This window comes from Brassica napus, chromosome C2, assembly GCF_020379485.1.
Source record: "Brassica napus cultivar Da-Ae chromosome C2, Da-Ae, whole genome shotgun sequence".
Classification (NCBI taxonomy): domain Eukaryota; kingdom Viridiplantae; phylum Streptophyta; class Magnoliopsida; order Brassicales; family Brassicaceae; genus Brassica; species Brassica napus.
In genome coordinates this window covers 4,517,530-4,539,758 of record NC_063445.1, presented here as the reverse complement: position 1 = coordinate 4,539,758, position 22,229 = coordinate 4,517,530, and the positions used below count along the sequence as shown (strand labels likewise).

Here is a 22,229-nt window from a genome sequence, read left to right as displayed (position 1 = left end):
TGTAAAAGTTTCGGGATGAGAATTAGTTATTGGATTTTTAGGGTTTTGAATCACTGGGTTGACTTTAATATTCTGTTTCCAACTGAGATTTGTTATACCAATTTCTCATTCTCAGTAGTTTCGTTTTCTTTTCGTGATCAAGTAGTGGTTTCTACATACACTTTGGGGGTGTTTCTGTACATAAATCGAGTAGTCTTCCTTTTATGTGAAAGCTGAATGGTTCTCCATATTAGTGTTATTAGTCTCGTCGTTCCAGTTAAATCATTAGTATGTGCTTTGGTAATATTTGGGATTTCTGAGTTATTCTATCTTTTTACTTTTGTCAACGATGTAGATATTGAGGCTGAAATCCGCGCATTACAGCTTGATTCCGCAGGTAATTCCTGAAGATGATAAGCTTAAAATTATGTTTCTTAGTTCACAATTCGCATAGTGCTAAAAGTTGGTGTTGAAATATGCAGAAGAAAACAATGGAGTTGGAGTTGTCGTTCCGGCAGGTCAGAACACAGATGGAGTTGAGATATTGGATAATAAAATGGAAGAAGGTTCAGTATGGCATGACACTATTTTGTTTATATTTTCGCTGTCACACTGTTTGAATTGTCTATCTGTGGGTCGGTTTATTCCTATTGTTTCACTGTGTATATTACATATGCATGATATTAGCTTGAGATTGAGGGAGGCGGGTCCAAGGTTTATGCTGTCATGAGATTGAACGCTAATTCTAATAATTCTAATACTAGATATTTATCCTTGCTTCACAGACCTGAAAGATGAGGTTCGAGAATCAACACCAATCCCTGATGCGCAACAAGGTTGATAGATCTTTTATGTTTCCTTTCTTTCTATTTTATTTTCCCTAAAAGGGAGTTAGTTGAGGTATACCTCGTTTTTTTTTTTGTGGTTTCAGCTTCTGAGGATCATGAACAGAAAATGCTCCATCCAGTGCATAACCCAGCGAAAGGTTCTTATATCTCCTATACTACTCGTTTCTCATCTTTCTGTGATCGTGGTGTCCGATTCAAGACTTGTTTATCTTTCTTGTCCATTCAACCAATTTAGCCAGAGAGAAGGCAGCCCAAGGAAAGGCTGCCAAAGAGGAAGCGGAAGAAGTTGCAGAGGCAAACAAAAAGAGACACTTAAATGTGGTGTTCATTGGACATGTTGGTATGGCCATCTACTTGATGATTTTTTTCCATCTATTCGATTTTCTTAATAGAAAACTGGTCGGGAAAGTTTGTTCCTCTTTAGATTGTAAGAAAGTTGCCTTGTGTAGACACATGGTTTCAAAGTTAATTGATAATATTCACATGGCCACTTTTTCCATTGTAGATGCTGGAAAGTCTACTATCGGAGGACAAATTCTCTTCCTTAGCGGTCAGGTGGACGACCGACAAATCCAAAAGTATGAAAAGGAAGCAAAAGAAAAAAGTAGAGAAAGCTGGTGAGTATTTCTGATCAATCCAAACTGCTAAGGAATGTTTATGTTCTACTTTCTGTTTCCATAAACTTGTTATTGTCTTTTATGCCAGGTATATGGCATATATAATGGATACAAATGAAGAAGAGAGGGCCAAGGTACTTCCTGGGGTTGACTAATGTTTCTTTGTTTGCTATATATAAATGTGTCCGAGATGACAGAAATCACGTGTCTGTAGTATTCCCAACAATGTTTATGGTGAATTTTTAACTTTAATATGTGGTATGGCTTACTTGCTACGTTGACAGGGTAAAACAGTTGAAGTTGGAAGGGCTCATTTTGAAACTGAGACCACCAGATTTACAATTCTGGATGCCCCGGTAAGGATCAACCTGAAGTAATAGTTTTTTGTTTTGTTTTGTTTATTTGTCTTTCATTTCAAGTATATTGTTCTAATTCTCTTTGCTTTTTTGAACCTGAAGGGCCACAAGAGTTATGTACCAAATATGATTAGTGGAGCATCTCAAGCGGACATTGGTGTACTGGTTCGTCAGTACTATGTCAATTTGATTTGATTCCTTACTTTAGAATTGGTCTCTCGTAGGGAACGTATTAATTCCCTGCCTTCGCTTCTCGGTTGTAGGTGATATCCGCTCGTAAAGGTGAATTTGAAACAGGATATGAGAGGGGTGGGCAGACACGTGAGCATGTTCAACTTGCAAAAACATTGGGAGTGTCAAAGCTAGTGGTTGTTGTGAACAAGATGGATGATCCAACTGTTAACTGGTCGAAAGAGAGGTACTTACAAAAGCCCTGTCACTGTTGATTTTCATATTCTCTTCCCATTCATCCTCGTATTTATGTCTTCTTATGCAGATACGATGAAATAGAACAAAACATGGTACCGTTTCTTAAAACCTCTGGCTACAACAAAAAGAAAGGTATACATACAGTGAACTATAAACGTTACAGATTAGCTATTTTGTAATTGCATGTTTAATTTGTTTTTTTTTTTTTACTTCTTTTTTGTTTTGAAGATGTTATCTTCCTGCCTATATCTGGTTTAATGGGGGTTAATATAGACAAGAATATGGATCGAGACGTTTGTCCTTGGTTTAGTGGCCCTAGCTTTTTTGAAGTCCTCAATGCTATTGAAGTTCCGCCACGGGATCCTAATGGTCCATTCAGGTGAACGCTAAACGCCGCTTTGTCTTATTCATTCGAGTGTGTGCCTTTAAAAATACTAATTGATGCATTCATGAAATCCCGTTTATCCATGTCGCTTTTTGAGCATAGCGTCCATATCCTTTTTTTTTTTTTTTCCGCACCGCTTTCTGTACCACATATAGTAGGAAATGTCTTTTATAGTTTATTTCTCATACTTTTAGTTCAAATGAGAATTATTGTCTGTAAGTATATATGTTTTTGACTGCGATCTTATGAATTGTATAGGATGCCCATTATTGATAAATTCAAAGACATGGGAACTGTTGTTATGGGAAAGGTAGAATCTGGCAGCATCCGGGAGGGTGATTCCTTGATTGTTATGCCAAATAAGGTACTTTCAAGTTGTCTTCTCTCGCATAATTATACATAATTGCCAGCTCATTCTCTTTTTGATAACTATCATCTACCAATGTAGGAACACGTGAAAGTTGTTGCTATATATTGCGATGAAGATAAAGTTAAGCGCGCTGGACAGGGTGAGAATTTGAGAGTCCGTATAACTGGCATTGAAGACGAGGATATCCTTGCAGGTTTTGTTTTATCCAGCACGGGTGAGTATGATGATTTTAACGTGATTTTCGTTGGTATCTCGAATCATAGTCTTCTCTTTTTTTTTTCTTTTTTTTTTGTAGTGGTACTAATTTGTAGTTTTTCTTTGTTTTCTGTTGCAGTAAAGCCTGTACCTGCCGTTACTGAGTTCGTTGCCCAACTACAAATCATTGAGCTGCCTGACAATGTAAGCATTTATGTTATGCAGTTCTTAATAGTGTTGCGTTCTTACTATATATATTCTGAATTTTAATCCCTCGTGTCATCTTTATTTCTGCTTCTGTAGGCGATTTTTACAGCTGGTTACAAGGCTATTCTTCACATTCATGCAGTTGTTGAGGAATGTGAGATAATTGAATTGATAAGCCAAATTGACATGAAGACGAGGAAACCCATGAAAAAAAAAAAAATTATGTATGTGAAGAAGAATGGTGCTGTTGTCGTCTGCCGTATACAGGTCTGGTTCCTTCTGTTTTCCTTTCTTTCCTTTAATGCTTTATTTATAGACATTTTTTTCCGCCAAGATATGGTTTAAGTTTCTATGCCAATCTAAGAAATAGCATGAAATGATACCGTTGTTGCAAAGATACCAGGAACGTTGAGAGCATTCGCACGAGATTTCTGTTTAACAGCTCTAACAATTTTTTTATCCAGTCTTTCTACTCCTAATCACTGCTATCCATTGCTGCAGGTTAGCAATTCAATCTGTGTTGAAAAATTCTCAGATTTTCTGCAGCTTGGAAGATTCACTCTACGAACTGAAGGTAAAGATTTTCTGAGACTATATTAAATGCATTGCAGAATATGATCACTCATCTTAGCATCTTAATTTATGTGCATGGTTTACAAATCTATTTGGGGTCTCACTACAGGGAAAACAATTGCTGTTGGAAAAGTGACTGCGCTCTCAGGTGCTTCCTCAAGCGCTTGATCCCAATCTTGCGAGGAAAAAGGTGACTTAACTAGTCTTACGATTTCAATTATTAGAAGTACCAAATTGAAGAAACATCCAATCTGAACTGGTTTCTGGGTCTTTGACCTGCAGGAGACAGCTTTCGAGTTGCACCAAGAGGGGGTTAAGAAAAATGCTTCTGACGAAGGAGTCTGAGTTCCCTAAACTTAAATCTTTGTTTCATCTCTATGGTGAGGTTTTAGAGTTACTGCTACAGAGAGGTGTCACCTGAGACCGTTTTCTGAAAATTTAAAAGCTAGAAAGAGTATTATGATGAACATGAGATGAGAGTTTTTACTTTAAATCTAAATTTTACAATTAATACTATTGTTATTACCCTTTTTGCTGCTGAGTGTCTGTCGGCTTTTTGGAGTTTGCTATTTAAATAGTTGAGGAAACACAATTTATTCCTTAATGCTCGGTTCTTTCTTCCTGTATTTGCTCCATGCGACCTGACTGGTGCAGCTTTGGGGTTTGCATTGGTCCATTCGACAAGTTTGTGCTTCTAAGAGCATCTTGCTATTTTCACCTCTATAATAGCATTTACAGGTGAAAGTGAAATTACTCATAATCTATCTCTATTTTTTCTTCTATAATATAGATTATTATTTTTCTATTTTTACTCTATATTTAGAGATTTTTATTTTAGAGGAATACATTGAACCATATCTCACTTCTATTTCAAAGTTTTTCTATTTTAGTGGTGAAAATAATACATTTGAGATGGTTTAAGTTCATTTTTAAAGGTGAAAATAGCAAATGTTATTGGCGATGGTCTAAGTTCAGTGTTATGTAAATCAAATAAGCATTGAATCTTACATTGAAGCAGTGTGTGGTGTTATTTATGCTTACACCAAAGTTAAACGGAATTTAATTTTGAAAACTATTTCAGTATCATCATTCAAAAGTGGAATGCATATTGAACAATGAAGAATTTTTACATTATCAAAACAGAGATCTGTTTAGTCTTCAAAGTCATTTTTTTTACTCTAGTGGTGGTCACCGATCCATTGACATGTAAAAAAAGAGTGTTACAATAAAAGGTTTGGAACACTTCAAACAAAGCCAAAAGAAAAACAGTTACCCCCACAGGCTTTTCTTTTCGTCATCCGCGTTTGAAGACAATCACGATTGTTGTGCAATAGTCTTTGCAACGACGTTCTTTCACAGCTTCCTTAACAAGATGTGACTAACTGTGCTTGCATGCAAGCCTTCCTGCATAATCACAGCTCTTAGTAATCTCTCATTGCCTTTTACTTGTATGCACATAGTTCTAAACATTAGTTCACATGGCTACCCAAAAAACTTTTGTCTATCTAGCTAAAGAGTGTGCATAGACGAACAAAGCGATTTGACTAGCTTGAAAGTGGTTACCTTCAAGAGTTTCTGAACAAATCCAACAGCATAACTGGGTCCAAATACCTGAAAACGGATGCAATACGTAAATTACATTAGCAAACTTTGAATATATAACGAAGGGAAAAGTGCACAAGTCTTCTTCTAGTCCTCTCTCTCCAGATTTATCAACAGAGCCGTTGGAGAGGCGTGTTCCCCATGTCTTCTTCTATTCCTCTCTCTCCAAATCATATAAACAGTAACCTGGAAGATAATACTTGATAATAAACAACTGCATCTTCCCCATCGTTGAATCTATTGAATGTTGCATTATGTTATAATGAGGAATGAACATAAATGCGAGAGTCATGGCCAACGGATACTCTCAACTTCCGGGATCTACAGCCATTGCCCAAACGCAGCAGCTATAGCTTCATTCACTGGTTCAGGAAGTCTTACAGGTTCCCCCTCAACCCCACGGACTGCTACACCCCAACAGCCATTGCCCAAACGCAGCAGCTATAGCTTCATTATCGGTTGTACTGTTTTAACTTTAGTAAAGACAAGAGATCTGTTCACTTCAAACTATTATTTAGTTATTAGATTTTATTTTATTTTTGTCAATCGTCTGCTTGCTTATTTCATATTGGAGTATCTTCTATCTTTCGGTTAAGCAGAACTCCTAAATTTAAATTTAAAGATGCCATCCCTAGATGAGGTATTTAGAATACTTTGGAGTCGTGGCAACTTTGATACAAACATTTTAAATTCCTAGCTTCTGTTGCAAGTTTACATTAATTCAGTTGATAAAACTAAAGGTCAAACAGGAAAACTGCTAAAAACAACAATAACGTCTTAAAATACTACCGATTTGATTAGAGCACAGATCAAATATCCTCTCCAACCAGCGCCTATCAAAAGATTCAAATCACACACAAAAACATTTTAAAAACCCTAACTTCTGTTGCAAGTTTAAATTCAATCAGCTGATTAAACTACCAAAGTTAAAACATTACAATCACTGATTTGATTAAAGCATAGATCAAATATCCACAACCAACGCCCATCAAAAGATCCAAAACACAGAAGAAATCATAAAGAGTATTAAGGGCCGATGAAAAAGACAAGTGGAAGCATCGACCAAGAGAAGAGTCTAAGAGCGTTTAAAGTTTGGTTGGTACGATCATAAGCAAAAAGAAAGATAGAAGCCGTGGTAGACTGGACTGTTCCTTCAGCAGAAGAACATGGAACTTGCAACCTCCGGGTTCAACTTTGGCATGGGTGGCACAGGCACTGCTCCAGGAGTCGTGATCCCGCCATGGCTCGATGATGTCTCAGACAAAGACATGTCCTCAAACTTCATCACAGTTCCCATCTGTGCAGCCGCCAAGTGAGCATAACAAATCGGTGCAACTGCAGAAAAGACACAAAGGAAACTTGAGATACTTGCGCAACCATCATGCATTGAGATTATTGCCGGTAAGAAAGCAGTAAAATTAGCTGTGGTCCATTCTCACTAATACTAACACATCATAAAGTTGAAGACACAACTATAGATGAGCAGACACAGCAATTACATGCCAAAGATCTTAACTATCAGCAGCAATCAATAGAGGCCAAAGACATTACATGCAAACGATCTTAACTATCAGCAGCAATCAATAGAGGCCAAAGACATTACATGCCAAAGATCTAAACTATCAGCAGAAATCAAGAAAAAGATTTGAGAACTTACCGACTGAGATGGCAGTGGTGCTCCTCTGGTAGCTACAAGTATCAAACCACACAAGTTTAGTATACATCGCCAACACACCACAAACAAATGTTTCAGATAAGAGAGCTAGAAAGTGATCTAATGCTTACACATAGGACAGTGAATGCACAAGTTCCTGGAGGTCATCTGTGGTAAAGTTGATCTCATCGTACAGCACATGGTAGTGCGTTGGCCTTGTAGTTCCCTAATACATTCAAAATCAACAGAACAGTGTCAAGCTTTCGTTCAATCATTCAAATACAAAGGAAAAACCAACCGATGAGGCATGTTACTTACAATCATCCCCGCATGAGCGCAGAGGTAGAAGTCGTTGTTCCGAGGGTGACAGATCTTGCTGTCAATGATAGTCCCTGCAAGTCAGTTAGAAACAGGTTTCAGAACTCATTTACAAGATAAGATCAATCATGCCCAGGTCAAATGGATTATACCTGGAGGAACATTGTCTGGTCCTTTATCCTGGAAGAACTTGGTGTGGTGGTTCTTCTGAGCAATGATCACTGTGAACTTGGGGTTCCATTTTTCATCGAGAAACTTGCATGCCTATTAGCGTAACCCACAAGAAAAACAGGTTCATAAATATTCAACTGTATACTAAGGTCAATGAGGCTCAAGAATCATCATCCATACCTGCATCATCTGATCCAACTCGATGTTCAGAACCTGGTTGAACTGAGACTCACTCACACCATCCCTGAAGATGATGATGTGGTCCGGTTTCCTCTTCTGGGAGCTGGAGTAAAAGTCAACCAAGAGCTCCCTGAAAAGAAGCACAAAATCCCTAGTTACACTGCTGCCATGTCACGAGCTACTACTGAGACAGCACAACAATCCAAGAAACTGACCTGAAAATTCCCTCGTCAACCATCTTCTCTTCTTTGCCAGGGACAAGCTTGAAAAGATTGTCGATCATTTCCACTTTACGAGACTGTGTGCGCACACATGCCCTATACTTTGAGATGAGTGGCCATTGCCTGGAGCTCACCACCTATTGTTTCCAAACAAACAAACATCAAGTTACTAGAGAGATAGAAGAGTGAACTCACAATCAACAGAAAACAAAATTTAATCTTACCGCAGCAACAGATGGCACATCAGACTGGCCAGGGGAACCATGGGAAACATCCATCCCGACAATGATTGTAGGAACTTGCGTAACTGACGGCATTGCCTGTGAGCGCTCCATAGTTAGCAGTGAGTTTAGACCACCGAGCTACATATAGGAAACAGTGAAGTCAGTTCAAGCTTTAAGGTCTTTATAATCTTTATCTTAAATTATAACTGATTGAAATTTCAAACTTTAGGAGATCACCTTAGCGTTGATCTTCAGGAGAACGTTGGTGAGGTACTGATCATTGATTCTGGCGGTCGGAGCAATGCACTGAGTCACGATTCCAAGCTCAGCAAGGTTCTTCTTTTTCCAAGGACCTGAAAAAAAACACAGACGATAGTGTGAGAATCACGAATACGAGTTCACTTAGTCTCTTATTTAATGGTAGAATGCTTTACCATAAACGTTAGAATTCTTCCTTTCTGCGAGGATGCAAAGAAGGAACTTAGGCTTCCCCGGGAGCTTAGACTGTATCTGCTCGAACATCTTTTCAACTCTGATGTGAGGTGGTGCACTCCTGAACTGAGCATTTTCTTGAAAGACCACTTCGTAAGGAGGCTCCACGTTCTGAAGGAAGAACAAAAACAAGGGAGGAATTAGTAACTGGTGCATATGACTGAGTTAAATATAGTAATCAATGATCCCTTACAATGCCTTTCATGTTGCCGCAGCGAATCAAGTCCGGAATGAGCCGGTTTGTGTCACAGCGAGCGGAGAAGTTCACCACAGCCCACCTAGTGACAGTAGTTGGCTCAACCAGTTTCTGCAAAGAGATTCAGTGCTAGTATCAGAGGTTGAACCATCAATCTAACTGAAAATTTAAGAAAGTCCATCCACCTTATTGTTGAAGTTCCAACGCCCATTGCGAGGTTGAAAGTCCTCTCCATTACCCACTCTCAGCTGTTTGGAAGCAAGGAAAGATATTTGCATTGAACTTCCAGATTAAGACATGAAAAGATACACAGCAAGTAGAGAAAAAGAGTAAGTCACCTTTGGTGCTTGTAAGATGCGGCCCTCCACGTGGGTGAAGCTAGAGCCGATGCTGACACCACTCTCCTGCAACACCAAGTCAGCATTATAGTTGCTGTTCTTCAGACCCTGCAAGATGAATCAGATCATAAAATCAAATTCGACAGAAAGAAAAACTTCAAACTCTCAAAAGGATAAATGAACAGAAGACCTACAGTGGTTAGAGAAGTCATCCTTTCCAATGGCTTCTGCCTAGACTTTTCAACCAGGGAAGCTCTCTGAAGATTGGTAAGTGACTTTGTGTAGCGCTGGAGACTCACAAGCTCACAGTGCTGAAAAAAAAAACCCAACAAGAACTGTCATGAACCGTACAAGCATAATCCGGTAAAAGAAGGAACAACAATGAACTAGAGTTACCTCAATGGGGATGTAAGTAGGGCGCTTTGGCTTGCCAACGTTGATGCAAGGGAAGTCACCAGAGTACTGCAGTTGGATGTTACGGAACTCGGTGAAATACTCAAACACAGTCGTCTGATGCTCCACAACTTCGCCCATATCGTTCTTGGAATTCCGAGAGAACCTGTATCAACCAAAGACAGACCTGTTAGAAACATCTCAAAGCGACTTCAACATGTAATAAAAAAATATACACTTGACATACATTTGCTCTTTGCAGCGACTTTCACTAAGTCCACTTATCTTGTACTCTCGGTTTGAGGGAGCAACCTTGACTCTGAGATTCTTGAGAACACGTCTAGCCTGATAAGAGAGAAAAAACAGATAAGTAACTTCTCATCTGTAGAAATTCAATAGCACAAATGAAGCCGAAGATGTACCTTGTTCCAGTCAACAGAGTAGGGGTCTTTCACATTCTGATTCGCCAGGAGAAAATCAACCACAGGGCCAGGTTGTACAACCATGGTAGTTGAAGTGTCTACAGAATCAAGAAACCAAAGTGTTACTACCCAAAAGTCTTAACACACATTAAATTCAAGATAAGATTTACCTATGTTCAAGGACAAGCCTCCCTGAGTTGTTCGGAAGCTTGAATGAAACCCTCTGACACCAACAACACCTGCACCGATTGGTACAAAGTTCTGGGCGTCATTATGGAAGAAAGATTGCCGAACTAGGAGACAACCTCTGCCAAAAAAACCAAAAATCAGAAGATGTGTATTAATTTACCAATCAGGAAAACGAAGGTTGTAATAAAAGAAGTTTGAGAAATAAGCTTTACTGTCTAGCTGCACTCTGTCTGAGAATGACGTCAAGCACTCTGATCGCATCTTGAAGGCTGTCCGTTTCCTTCCCTTGGAGAGCGGCTGCAATAGCGTGCATGGGAATCTTAGCCGCGTAACTTATCTCCACCATGAACTTCTTGGACTGATTGGGCCTCTTTGATCGTTTCCTGTCAGCGTCGTTAGACTCATTGGGGCTACCGTTTCCAGTGTTGTTCCTGCCATATAAAAAGTATTATCATCACATCTTTATAAAGCAGTGAAGATATGTTAAAAGGAGTTTGAAGTCTCGAACCTGCTAGAAGGAGCGTCTTCAAGAACAACCGAGAAGTCAAGTTTGTTGCTGGGAAGAGGACCAACGGTGAAGAGAGTCTTCTCGCCATCATAGGCAAAGTACTTGGATCCCAAGTCAGTTTTATAGGTCTGCTGAACCTTGTCAAGAATCTTCCTGCCGATTCCTTTAGCTTCAACTGGACGGCCATCTTCATACGTTATAGCAACCTGCATCCAACGATCACAGAAGAGACAAAACAAGTATGTTAAAAGCATTGAACCATTAGAGCGAGACAAATAATACATTAGAGGAGGAGACAAGAAGCATTACACTGTAATGGAAGAACTGGCCGCTAGCGTTGTTGAAGTTCACTTTGAAGTGATTGGTGAGAAGGGGAATCCTCTGTCCTTTGGACCCAGTGCCGCGCCGGGCCATCGGAAGGAGAGTGTTCTTCTTGATGGGCTCCACCTCGGGAACGAGGTTTGGAGGAAGGGCAGGTGGAGGAGGCGGTAGCGCTTTATCTTCATCAGAACCCATATCTGCAAGGCAAAAACAAGACAAGACCCAAAACATATAAGATAAATGGAAAAAGCAACATTACAAACTTTTATTCCAAGAAAAATAAAACGAACACTTTATAGCGTCATATACACATCAAGCGGCTAGATGACAAGTGAAAAACAAAAGAAACCCATCTCAAGATATGAAAAAAGTTTTAAACTTTTCAACAGATTGTGATAACCAGAACACATCAAAGAAGAGATCTATGTGAAGATACTATGACAAAAATAGAAACCCACAAAAAAACCCAAAGTTCAACTTACAGCAGGTAAGATATAAGAACAGATTATTAAGAGCAGAAACAGCATACAAACCATGAACCGATGGATAGATCTACGTGCAGATTAAGATAACTGTGACAAAAACCCTAAAACCCATGAAAAACCCACTAAAAAAATCACGACTTTAGAGCGATTCACAACATCAGCGGTAGAAGAAAGGCGAAGACTAAGAAGCCGTACACACGAAATCGTTAAGAGCAAAACCCGAAGGGCTAAACAGTGGGTATGCATGGGAGAAAGACATTAGAAAAGATTTTGACTAAGAAAGTCTGTACCTTTAGCTAATAAGAAACGGCGAAGACGAGACGGAGAATAAACCCTAGACGCTAGAGCTACGGCGAGGGAAAGAGAGAGGTTTCTGCGGTTTGATTTGGGGGTGGTTTGCGAGAGCCTGCAGCTTCTTCTCTCCTACGCTTTGTTTTAAAGAAGCAGACTCAAAACAAGTAATAATGTGGGTCCCACTTATCGTTATTATTAATTTGGCCCCTATATTCCTGGATTATTATATTTTTATTCTTTTCGTTTCCTTTGTCCTATCGTTTGATATCCGTTTCTCCTCCCCTCACGTGTTTACTTTTTCTATTGTTAAGGAAGGAAAAAAGTTAATTACTTTTGCATTTATTGTTATAAATAATTTGCTGAGCTTACTAGCGCTTAGCTTAATTAAGGAATCAAATATATGCACGTTCGTTACACATACCATAGAGAAACTATTCTATGTATATAATAACAAATCAGATTTTTCCAGGTCAAATTAAAAGAACTATATTATCCTCGTTAACTGGATGAACGTGTGATACGAGTGTAGTGTTTGGTTTAGCTTCCGTTACTGGATATAACGGTAGGTAACCCATGCATATAACATCATCAAATAACACATATTAGTATATATTTTCTCCACTTTTTTTTTCTCCAACTCGTTTCATATACCTTTGGACTCTTCTTTTATGGTTACTAGGTCCGTGTCCGCGCTACGCGCGGATAGTGTGGTTCTATAATTTTCCTTTTAAGTTTATATAATATATGATATCATTTGATAAATTTATTATAAAGAATCTATAAAATTTTGAATTTGAGAAATAGGTAGAGATCATGTTGTCCCTTTATTAATGTTTTGTTGATGGTCTCCTTTGCCTCAAAGCTATATTTACAACACATCGATCTGAAAAGTTTATGGTTTTATTTAGAAAAGCAAAAAAATGTCATAAGAAAGCATGTAGACAGTTTAACTTTAGAAATACCATTTAATATAAGACTAACTTGAAGAAATCTAAAAATCCTTTAGCTTCATTCTAAACCTAACGATCAAGCATTTTGTTATTTTCTTTATAAAAAAAAATTAAAAGTAATATATGTGAAGGTATGTCCGTTTGTCGAGTGTACCATGAAATATCCTATAGACATAAATAGAAAATTGTGAGATGATGGTTAGAGTTGGGCTTGAGATGCCATCTTTAAGTTGGTTAATTTCACCACTGATGTGATGCGCTGGAGATGGCCCTAAATTTGCAACATAGTGGTTGTATGCTGGTTAGTGATGTTCACTTTTATTTTTAGTAGTGAATATACGATTGTCTGTTTTATAGATTCATGATAACCTTTTTTTTTTTTCTTAACAACATTTACTTTGTTTTGCTTATGGTCTATATAGCTGTGTTTTACCTTTTGTTTGAAACCACTGCATGTACTACTTAATGCATACGGATGTGAGTTTTGGCTTGCCTCACTATAGATCTCCAATGCATTCTCCATTCACTGCTTGTTTGTCCCAAAAAGAAGATAATTCGGTAGTTGTAGATGGTGGAGCTGTTGTAGAATTTTTCTGCCTCAGCATATCTTATGGTTACTGTCTAGGTTTAGGTGTTAATGCATATATGATGGGTTGCATATTTGTTTTTGTTTTTCAGTTCATAGTAATATATGGTGTTTATATTTGGTGAGTGTATATATGTTGGATCGTTCCGGTATTAGAGTTTTCATGTTAAAACATCATATTTGAGTTCATATGACTTTTTCAGTAACTATTTTAATTTGCATATATATAATGTAATGTATGTTTTTGTTGTTTACTTTTCCGTAGAGATTTAGTTTTGGATCATAGGCATATTAATACGGATTTGTAACTGTATTTATTTGTGACCTAACTTCCTTTTTCCATAGACCTTTTTATAAATTATACAAATTATAGGTATGCATATTTTTTTTTCCTTTAAAACTCGTTTTGATCCCCAAAATACTTGAGAGCAAAACTCTCCATCCATGGTTTCTGCTATAACCTTATAAGAAATTTACTCATTACATGCCTCATTAGAAACTGAAGCTTACCACAGATGGCTTTGCCTATTGAGTATATATATTCAAGATTACATTAAACTGAAAATAATGACTGAAAACCGCATAACATATATGTATTTGTGTGCATGGAACTCTTATCTAAAACAGTAACATGCAACTATTCGAATTCTCATTTTAAATTGTTTTTTTTTCTAAAACATTGGTTGTAACCCATGTTCAAAAAGGCAAGTAGCTGTTGCTGTGCCCGAAAAGTTTTGTGTGAGGATGGATTTCAAAATTCATGTCTTGTTGATTTGTCAATTCATCTCAAACTTCAATATATTATATAATAAAGTGAAGTGTGGAGAACTTGCCTCATATGCTTGTGTTTGGTTGTATGATCACAAAATTTGATTTTCTCACATAATAATCTTGATCACTGATGTTGCTTAATCATAGCTCATGCATCTAACAAAGTAGTTCCTTTCTATGTGAATTCGTATGTTGTTATATGATGTTATCGGCCTGAAGTCAATGTGTAAGAATGTATACTCTCTCTGCTTCTGCACTTCTGATTATAATGAGACTGGATACTATAAAATATTTAGTACATAGACACAGGAGAGTCCTGAGAGGCAAATCAGTAAATATACTTGCTTGAAATTACTTTGTTTAAGAAATCTGATCCTAAATTTTACTCTATATAAAGAGAGTCTAGAATCTGAACGCCTATTGTATGAAACAAAATATCTGAATGTATTTTTTCTCCACCACCAAAGAAACAAAAACAGAATTCGGTCCCGGAATCACAACCCCTCCAGCCTCGCCCAGAACAGAACAGCATTTTTCCCTCCTCAGCATTGGAAAATCGACGGTATAGTCAATCCACAGTACAAGAGTGGACCACCTGTAAGGGTGGATCCAACCGGGTTCCCTGACCCGAGCGGTCTCCAAGCTACCACCTACGCTTTTGCCAGCTGGCAAGTCATCTGCAACATAACCAAACCTAAACCAAAAGCTGCTCCTTTCTGTGTCTCTTACTTAGCCTTCTACAACGACTCCGTCATTCCTTGCAACACTTGCGGTTGCGGAGACATCGACACCGACACATGCAACGCCAATGCTAGACAGCTTCTCCTCCCTCCGGACTCGCTCTTGGTACCGTTTGAAAACAGGACGCTCAAGGCAAAAGTATGGGCAAAGAGGAAACACATGGCTTTCATTAAGAAGCTTCCTTGTCCTGACAACTGTGGAATCAGTTTAAACTGACATGTTAACTCGGACTACGCTGATGGATGGTCGGCTAGTGTAACGGTTTTTAACTGGGGAGCTAATGCAGTGGAGGACTGGTTTGCTGCTGTGGATTTGGGGTAAAGCTGGTTTAGGTTATGAGAATGTTTACTCCTTTAATGGGTCAGGAGTTTCACCTAAGAACCAGACTATTTTCTTCCAAAGACTTCGTGGTATGAACTTCTTGATTGGTTTCACAAACGGGACGCATCCTGCGAGAGACCCTAAGGTTCCAGGGAAAATGCAGTCACTTATATAGTTTAAAAAGCATTTGGGGACTTTGAATATCCCAAAAGGAGATGGGTTCCCTAAGAGAGTTTTATTCAATGGAGAAGAGTGTGAGCTTCCTAAGTTCTTTCCTAAAAAGAGTTCCGGGTTGAGGTTATCTGGTATTGGATTCTTGCCCTCGATTCTCCTCGTGATCATGTGTTGGTTTTAAGAGGTGTTTAGGTTTGTATTAGTTATTTATGTAAGTTGCTTTCTGTTTAGCCATGGTGAAGGGACTTGAAGAGAAGTGTTATGTATATTTAAAAATTTTGTTTGGTCCAGGAAACGTGTATCCATTAGTCAAAGTAACTAATGCAGAGTGAGTCGCACTGAACACACTCTTGCCCTTACTACAAATTGTGTCTCTGTCTAAAAATATATTGGTAACGACTCTGGCACATCAAAATACACAAAAGTCCAGTGGCTGCAAGATGCATAGGGTGCAACTGAGGTGAGCCTTAGTTAATTATGTAAGTTGCTTTCTGTTGAGCCATGGTCAAGTAACTTGAAGAGAATGTTTATATATCTCTTTATTCAAAGATTTGAGATTGAATAAATAAACTTGTAATCCATCAATGTGATTTTAAATACACTTTTGTCCATTACTACAAGTTGTGCTTTGGTTTAGAAGATCATATCCTGCCAACTCATTTGCACACATTTTTTATTCATAAAAAATATTTAAAACTTCTACAACAGAAAATGAGCATTATGAACTTAAGAACAGTCTATTTCCTTCTTCATTTCCCCCTTTGGTAAATACAAAAAAGAAAACATCTTGTTGTTCATATATAAATGCAACACCAAATTTTATGAACAGCTTACAAATATGTTTTTTTTCTTGTGTGTATTTGTGTGTATATGTTGGGAGTATTAATTCAAGCCTCCAAGATTTTCCAGATTGCTTTCTACCCAAGGAATCGTTTAAAAAGTTTTATCATGATTCCAAGGGTTTAAGCAGGAGAATAATGAATGTTCGGCAATACTATTCCTTAGCCTGCAATAAGAGAGAACACAACACAAGATAAGACTTTCAGGAAGAGAGACACAAAGACAGCCCAGAGAGATAAAAGAAACTTAGAGATAACCTTTCTCAGATATTTCTTGTGAATCTTTATTGTTCTCAGACACAAACATGGCTAAAACATGGCTAAAACCACAGCAAGAGATATCTACTTGTGTAGTTGCACCGACATGAAACCAACACCACTTAAACCGCTCCCTAGTAGAAACCAAAGGACACCTGAGTTCTTTTCTTGCAGCAGAAGGCTTCAGATTACTCCCAACAGAAAAAGCAGGCTTCACGGTGAATGAGTGATCCTGACCATTCCTGAAAGGTTGGAAGAAAACTTAAGTGGACATCACAAACACATGAGATTAAGTAGAGACAAAGATTAACGTTCAATACTTTCAAAGTTAGATGTTATACTATATGGAATCGAGATCCTTCCTCAGACACATCTGAGAACCTTTCCATACCAAAGCCACACCAGTGTTTGCGTTTGACTCTCCATTACCATCGTCTTCCTCCAACGCGTGTGATGGTTCCAACTCTCTGGCTGTGTCACGTGATGGTTCTCCGGCAGAGCGTGAAGTTTGATGCCGTTGTCCAGCGCATGGAGATGTCTGCCGATTTGGCTCTGGCTTGACAAAATCCACACTAATGGTATGAGGAATGTGATTCACCAGAGTAAAACAAAAGTGAAAAAGAAAGACATATCAATTTTTTAACCTTAACAACGTCATCAAGTCCACGAGCTTCAGTCATGAGCTTAGAACTCTTGTCTTTCAAGACACTGGCCACATAGGACAGATATAGGCAAAGGACCTTCCGCGCTTTTTCAACCATTCCTCATGTTCTGCCTCTCGTACTTTCCGCATTGGCTCATCGACTTTGGTTTACCGGTGGACACTTCGACTTTCTCACTCCCGCATTGATGCGCCTTGTATATGTGAAAGAGATCCGGGTCGTACTCAAGAGCCCACATCATCTATGGGAAGTAGATTTTGGCATTGAGATCAGTCCAAGACTCAATAAGAAGACTATGCTTTATAAGAATCATTACCTCCCAAAGGTACAAAGAGTCACAAAATCGAGAATTATCTTCTGAACTGAACCATTGGCATTCAAATAGCAAAGATATAGTCACCTCCCCCCAGTTTATCTTCATTTCACAAGACCAAGAGCTTGGTTAACAGATGAGTATGTTACATATAGAGAGGCAAAGAAGATGTAGTAGTAGTAGTTATACCTAGATGTTGGTGAAGCTTGGGGTCAATAATCTGAGTAATTGAAGACAAATGAGTAGCTTCAACTCCAACAGATCTCCCCGTGCTCCGGAAGTTTCCTCGCTTTTCATTTTGAAAAACACAAACGTTTAGTACCATACCAAATACATAAGACATATTGAAAGTATGGTTTAAGGTAAACCAGTACCAATCAACGCATTAATCTCTCAAAACAAAAGAATGAATCAGCTTCCTCTTCAAGAAGAACAATCATTGGAGAACAAAGATCACTCATTCCTTGACAGTAACCGACATCTTGGTCTATCCAGGCATAAACAGAGAGAATATCCCAAAGCTTGGACAGATTCTCGTTTTTCTCATAAAATTCCAAAGACCTGTCTGTACGGTTCACATCAAGACCTGACAAATACATAAAACTAAACAACTGAGCGAACTTTTAGAGATAAAAGGAAGCCATGATGATGATAAAGTCACAATAACCAATCTGGTGAAGTGATAGGAGCCATTTGTTTTCACTTACCATTAGGTTTCTTCGAGTTAGATACGCCGGTGGGGACGCCGGTAGAGTCACCCGTCGTGCCGATGGACTTGCTCAGACCGGGATAAGAGACAGACGCATCGCCTTTGGATTTCTTCGAATGGGGATCGTCGACCGAGAGGCCGGAAGAGCCACCGTATTTGCTGATTGACTTGTTCGTTCCGGGAAAGGAATCAGCCCCAACGCCTCTTTGTTTCTTCGAATTCGCATCTCCGGACAACGTGAATTTTCCGATCGAACTCATCGCGATATCCAAGTTTGATCGAAATAAATCTCAGAGTAAGAGTTTTATAAATGAAATCAGAACGCGAAAGGATGAGAGAATCCATAAATCAGATTAAATGGAGAAAGGATGTGGAGAACGTATTGATTGATCGTGGATCAGATCGCGAAACGAAAACGAAGAGAGGAAAACAAAAGGTCTCACGATTCGATCTAGCAAAACCGGATATGGAGAAAAGAGAAAGGGAAACGTCGAGGCTCTCAGCTTCTCAGATCGCGACGGCGTGAAGAAGAAGCCAAAGCAATAGAGATGGGCTTACTGGGCCAACACATTGACATTCTTTCATTTAAAAAAAAATCGTAGCCCAACATCACATATCCGATATGACGTGTCAAAAAAAAACTCCTGATTGGTCGATTTAATTGTCCTACGTGGACATGCTGTATGGAGCTCATATAACCCTTTTAATATAGTATAGATGGTATTAAATTACTGATAGTGTCGTAACTATATCCTTCTCATCTTCCATATTATTGCATCTGTTATGAAGTTTTAGTTACTTTCATTTATGAACAACTTCAAGCCATGTTGGGCATTTATATCCCTACATCTACATTCTACAACATGTTATGTTACTATAGGGAGATCAAATTGGTCAGAACAAACGTGAACCCAAAGTTTACAAATCGTTTTTGTACGTAATTTTCTGAAATATAATATGAAATGCTTACGTAGGCCGTGCAGCCAGGATAAACGAGGGGACGTGGTGTAGAGAGTGTGCAGAGTGGTCTTGTCATCTTGTGTGACCGTTTCATTGCCTTTCCTATGTTCTTCTCTCTCTCCTTTAAATGAAAAAGCAACCCCATCATCATTGTCATGTATTTAACTTTTCCTCTTAATTTCTTTTATTTTAAATTTTTATACAAAACTTACTATTAACTTATTCAAACCCACTTTGTTTCCTCTTTGATGATAACATTATTCAAACTCAAAATTTACCTACACTGTCGTTTCGTATATTATTAGCAAACTCAACTCCCGATTTTGAAATTTCGACGACAGCTCATATTCTTTTGTCAATTAAAAAAAAAGTAATTAAAGCACACCCAAAAAAAGAAGTAATTTGCTTTCATCCTGTTGTTTTTGAAATTCCAATACAGTTAATGGTTAGATGTGCTAATATAACATTAATCTCGTGACCAAACTGCAATTACCGCGGCCCAACTGCCCCTAACCACAGTAAAACAAACCAGCGTAAAGATTTTACTCGCACGCTTTCGCGTTTCCGAAAAAAAAAAAAAAAAACTAAAATTCTGAATGCAAAAAAAAAGCTGTCAACATACGACGTCGTATAGAATTTGATTTTTAATAAAAATTAGTTGTTCTTAAAATAAACGACGACGACATCGTATCGATTCACTTTCCCGCCATCTCTCTCTCATCGTCGTCTCCTTCTCCTAGAAATCCCTAATTCACAGAAACCCTAAACTCTGAAATTGCTCTTTTTCTTTGTCTGTGAGGATGGTATCGCTAAACTGCAAGTACCACACTCTAATTCAGTTTTTGAATTCTCGAGGCTTTCTCAAGGAGAAACAATTTCATTCAATCTTCACCAGCGTCACCGGTAGAAACCCAGGTCTGTCTCTCTGTTATTCGTTTCGGATGAATCTGTAATTAACTTTTGTGGGTTTGCGCCTGATTGGTTAATCGTTGAATAAAAATCTGAACTTTACCCAATTTGACCAGCCAATGTTAGAATCTGTGCAATCTAATTGAACTGATTCAGTTACTGGCTATCTTAATGGTTGAATGTTAATACTTAAAAGGAACTGTTTTTGACATTCTTCATTGGTTTTGTTGTCAGGAGCTGCTGAGAAGATATTTGACAAGTACCTTACTCATGTTCGCTTTGAGTTGATGGATTGTGGAGATCAGCAGGATGGCCATGTTTGTAACGGTGTGGACCGTGTGGTTAACAAAGTCTCCAATGATCAACCTAAAGTCAGAACTAAATTTTCTGTTCCCCAGACTGCCTTCTTTAAAAGCATTGTAAGTCGCACATGTCTTTCTCTCTTCATGCTATGTGTGCACTGAGATGATAGTGGGTTGTATAGAGTGAATAGCTGTGCTACTTGTTTACTTGACATTGATGACTTTTTAACTTGTGGCAGATAGAAGCAATGGTACAGGATGAAGCTGCCCGAGGTTGGTTATCGGGCTCTGAGGCCCTCAATATCCAATTGGAGAACCAGGTCAATCGTTGTCCCTGGCTTCTTTGTATGTATTTGTTTCTTCATCTAGTGAGAAAAGTAACCATCCATATCCACTTCTTAATCATCTGATCATGTTGACTTTACAACTGCTACTATCTTACAGAGTCGTTGGAATCTATCTATATTACCATTTTTATCATCCTTATTCATTTTTTTGGACTATATGGCTGATCTTGTGTTTGATATCTCAGGTACCACCAAGTGAAGCCAGCAGCAGTCAACAGCAAGTCCCTCCTGCATTCAAGAACTTTTCAATGTCTGAAAAGGAAGAAACTCTCGATGAACTTGTGAAGAACGCCTGGCTGTGCCGCACAAAAGGCGGTTACATTGGACTTGGTATGAAATCTCTTCTTGACCTGCGCAGTTGTTTCAGGGACTATGAAGTTCCTTCTTGCGAGGTTTGCAATGAAGCTGATGGAGTAAAGGTCTGCATTCTCACATTGTGATATGATATATTAGCTGTTGATTTTGCTATCTGATGCTTTGTATTCTAACACTTTGTTTCTAGGCGGATTTGTGTCCGAACGAGTACTGCCTCAGAAACTTGTTATCTCAAAGGGTACACACACACAGCTTTTTTAGATTTTCCCTCAATCATAATGGATTTGAGTTTGACATCAATAGTATGGAACTCTCTGATCACATAAACTTTGCAGGATGATAAAGCAGCAGTGAATGATGATGATGAGGACACCGCTACTCAAGCCACAGCTTTCAGTACGAACAAAAGAAAACATAGGAGTTAAAGAGACTCAGCTGAAAACCTTTCTTCTCAAGCGTCCACTAGGAGAAGAGTAACTCTTAGCGCTACACACTTGAGTTAAGGGGGAAAACGTTTCAGAACTCCTGTTTTAGGGGTTAGATGTATATTTTGATGCATGTTTCTATGTCCAAACATCACCTGACATTTGGTCTGATGTAATGTTCTCTTGTGGAACACTGATGGAGTTCAAACTCTTTGGTTTTAAGGCTACCATATATTTAAATTGAAAAATCGAGAATTCGTTTTCTTTTGAATTTTAGTTTAGATAACTGAATTTTCAAAAGTAAAAAGAAAAATCTTTCAAATATGTATTTATTTTTTGACAGCATAAATAATGCACATATAATTATGCAAAACTATTAAATGTATTATATTGAAATTTTGAATTATATGTTTAAAAACTTTTGTTGTAAAAAAATACAAATCATCATAAAATCTTATGTGTATGGAATCTTATTAAATAGATAAGAGTCATTGGATATTTTAATCCAAGTAACAAAGAGTAATTGGTTTTTTATTGGGGATATTAATCTATATTAGTATATGTTTAAAAAAGAGTAATTGATTTTTTCATTGGATAGTCATTGGATATTAAAGTAAATAGATAAGCGTCATTGGATAATATATGTTTTAAAAAATTTCATTATTTTCAAGTCGCGGCGG

The 22,229-nt window shown here is 38.1% G+C and overlaps 3 protein-coding genes across 3 annotated transcripts; 2 read left to right on the top strand and 1 right to left on the bottom strand.

Annotated features, from left to right (window-relative positions):
• The first annotated feature begins 3 nt into the window (after positions 1–3).
• Positions 4–4,489, top strand: LOC106425718 (eukaryotic peptide chain release factor GTP-binding subunit ERF3A-like). Its single transcript, XM_022694874.2, has 19 exons — positions 4–376; positions 462–545; positions 765–815; positions 911–964; positions 1,063–1,167; positions 1,333–1,444; positions 1,533–1,578; positions 1,729–1,800; positions 1,903–1,965; positions 2,064–2,218; positions 2,297–2,361; positions 2,458–2,608; positions 2,873–2,978; positions 3,063–3,198; positions 3,319–3,383; positions 3,483–3,653; positions 3,888–3,960; positions 4,069–4,149; positions 4,242–4,489. The coding sequence occupies exons 1-18, from the start codon at positions 217–219 to the stop codon at positions 4,125–4,127; spliced, it is 1,728 nt and encodes a 575-aa protein (XP_022550595.1). The 5' UTR covers positions 4–216; the 3' UTR covers positions 4,128–4,149; positions 4,242–4,489.
• Positions 4,490–6,487: 1,998 nt separating this feature from the next.
• LOC106425688 (protein argonaute 9) lies at positions 6,488–12,159 on the bottom strand. The gene is made up of 22 exons (XM_013866402.3): positions 11,964–12,159; positions 11,177–11,385; positions 10,868–11,073; positions 10,572–10,790; positions 10,341–10,477; positions 10,171–10,268; positions 9,996–10,093; positions 9,752–9,914; positions 9,550–9,666; positions 9,356–9,463; positions 9,203–9,265; positions 9,015–9,128; positions 8,764–8,932; positions 8,567–8,682; positions 8,330–8,467; positions 8,100–8,242; positions 7,885–8,014; positions 7,686–7,797; positions 7,534–7,607; positions 7,347–7,441; positions 7,219–7,250; positions 6,488–6,896 (listed from the first exon to the last, which is right to left on the bottom strand). The coding sequence occupies exons 2-22, from the start codon at positions 11,381–11,383 to the stop codon at positions 6,715–6,717; spliced, it is 2,721 nt and encodes a 906-aa protein (XP_013721856.2). The 5' UTR covers positions 11,384–11,385; positions 11,964–12,159; the 3' UTR covers positions 6,488–6,714.
• Positions 12,160–19,916: 7,757 nt separating this feature from the next.
• On the top strand, positions 19,917–21,812 carry LOC106384939. Its single transcript, XM_013824867.3, has 6 exons — positions 19,917–20,166; positions 20,395–20,579; positions 20,702–20,782; positions 20,995–21,228; positions 21,312–21,362; positions 21,460–21,812. Exons 1-6 carry the CDS (start codon positions 20,052–20,054, stop codon positions 21,547–21,549), a joined length of 756 nt encoding a protein of 251 aa, XP_013680321.2. The 5' UTR covers positions 19,917–20,051; the 3' UTR covers positions 21,550–21,812.
• Positions 21,813–22,229: the final 417 nt, after the last annotated feature.

Bases quoted from the DNA above. Each gene is read 5' to 3' on its own strand.
- LOC106384939 (XM_013824867.3), top strand. From the start codon at position 20,052: ATGGTATCGCTAAACTGCAAGTACCACACTCTAATTCAGTTTTTGAAT. The intron at 20,167-20,394 runs GTCTGTCTCTCT...TTTTGTTGTCAG, and splicing joins CGTCACCGGTAGAAACCCAG to GAGCTGCTGAGAAGATATTT. The intron at 20,580-20,701 runs GTAAGTCGCACA...AACTTGTGGCAG, and splicing joins CTGCCTTCTTTAAAAGCATT to ATAGAAGCAATGGTACAGGA.
- LOC106425718 (XM_022694874.2), top strand. From the start codon at position 217: ATGGTTCTCCATATTAGTGTTATTAGTCTCGTCGTTCCAGTTAAATCA. The intron at 546-764 runs GTTCAGTATGGC...CTTGCTTCACAG, and splicing joins GGATAATAAAATGGAAGAAG to ACCTGAAAGATGAGGTTCGA. The intron at 1,168-1,332 runs GTATGGCCATCT...TTTCCATTGTAG, and splicing joins GGTGTTCATTGGACATGTTG to ATGCTGGAAAGTCTACTATC.
- LOC106425688 (XM_013866402.3), bottom strand. From the start codon at position 11,383: ATGGGTTCTGATGAAGATAAAGCGCTACCGCCTCCTCCACCTGCCCTT. The intron at 9,464-9,549 runs GTAGGTCTTCTG...TTCATCTTGCAG, and splicing joins GGATGACTTCTCTAACCACT to GGTCTGAAGAACAGCAACTA. The intron at 8,243-8,329 runs GTAAGATTAAAT...TGGAAACAATAG, and splicing joins ATGTGCCATCTGTTGCTGCG to GTGGTGAGCTCCAGGCAATG.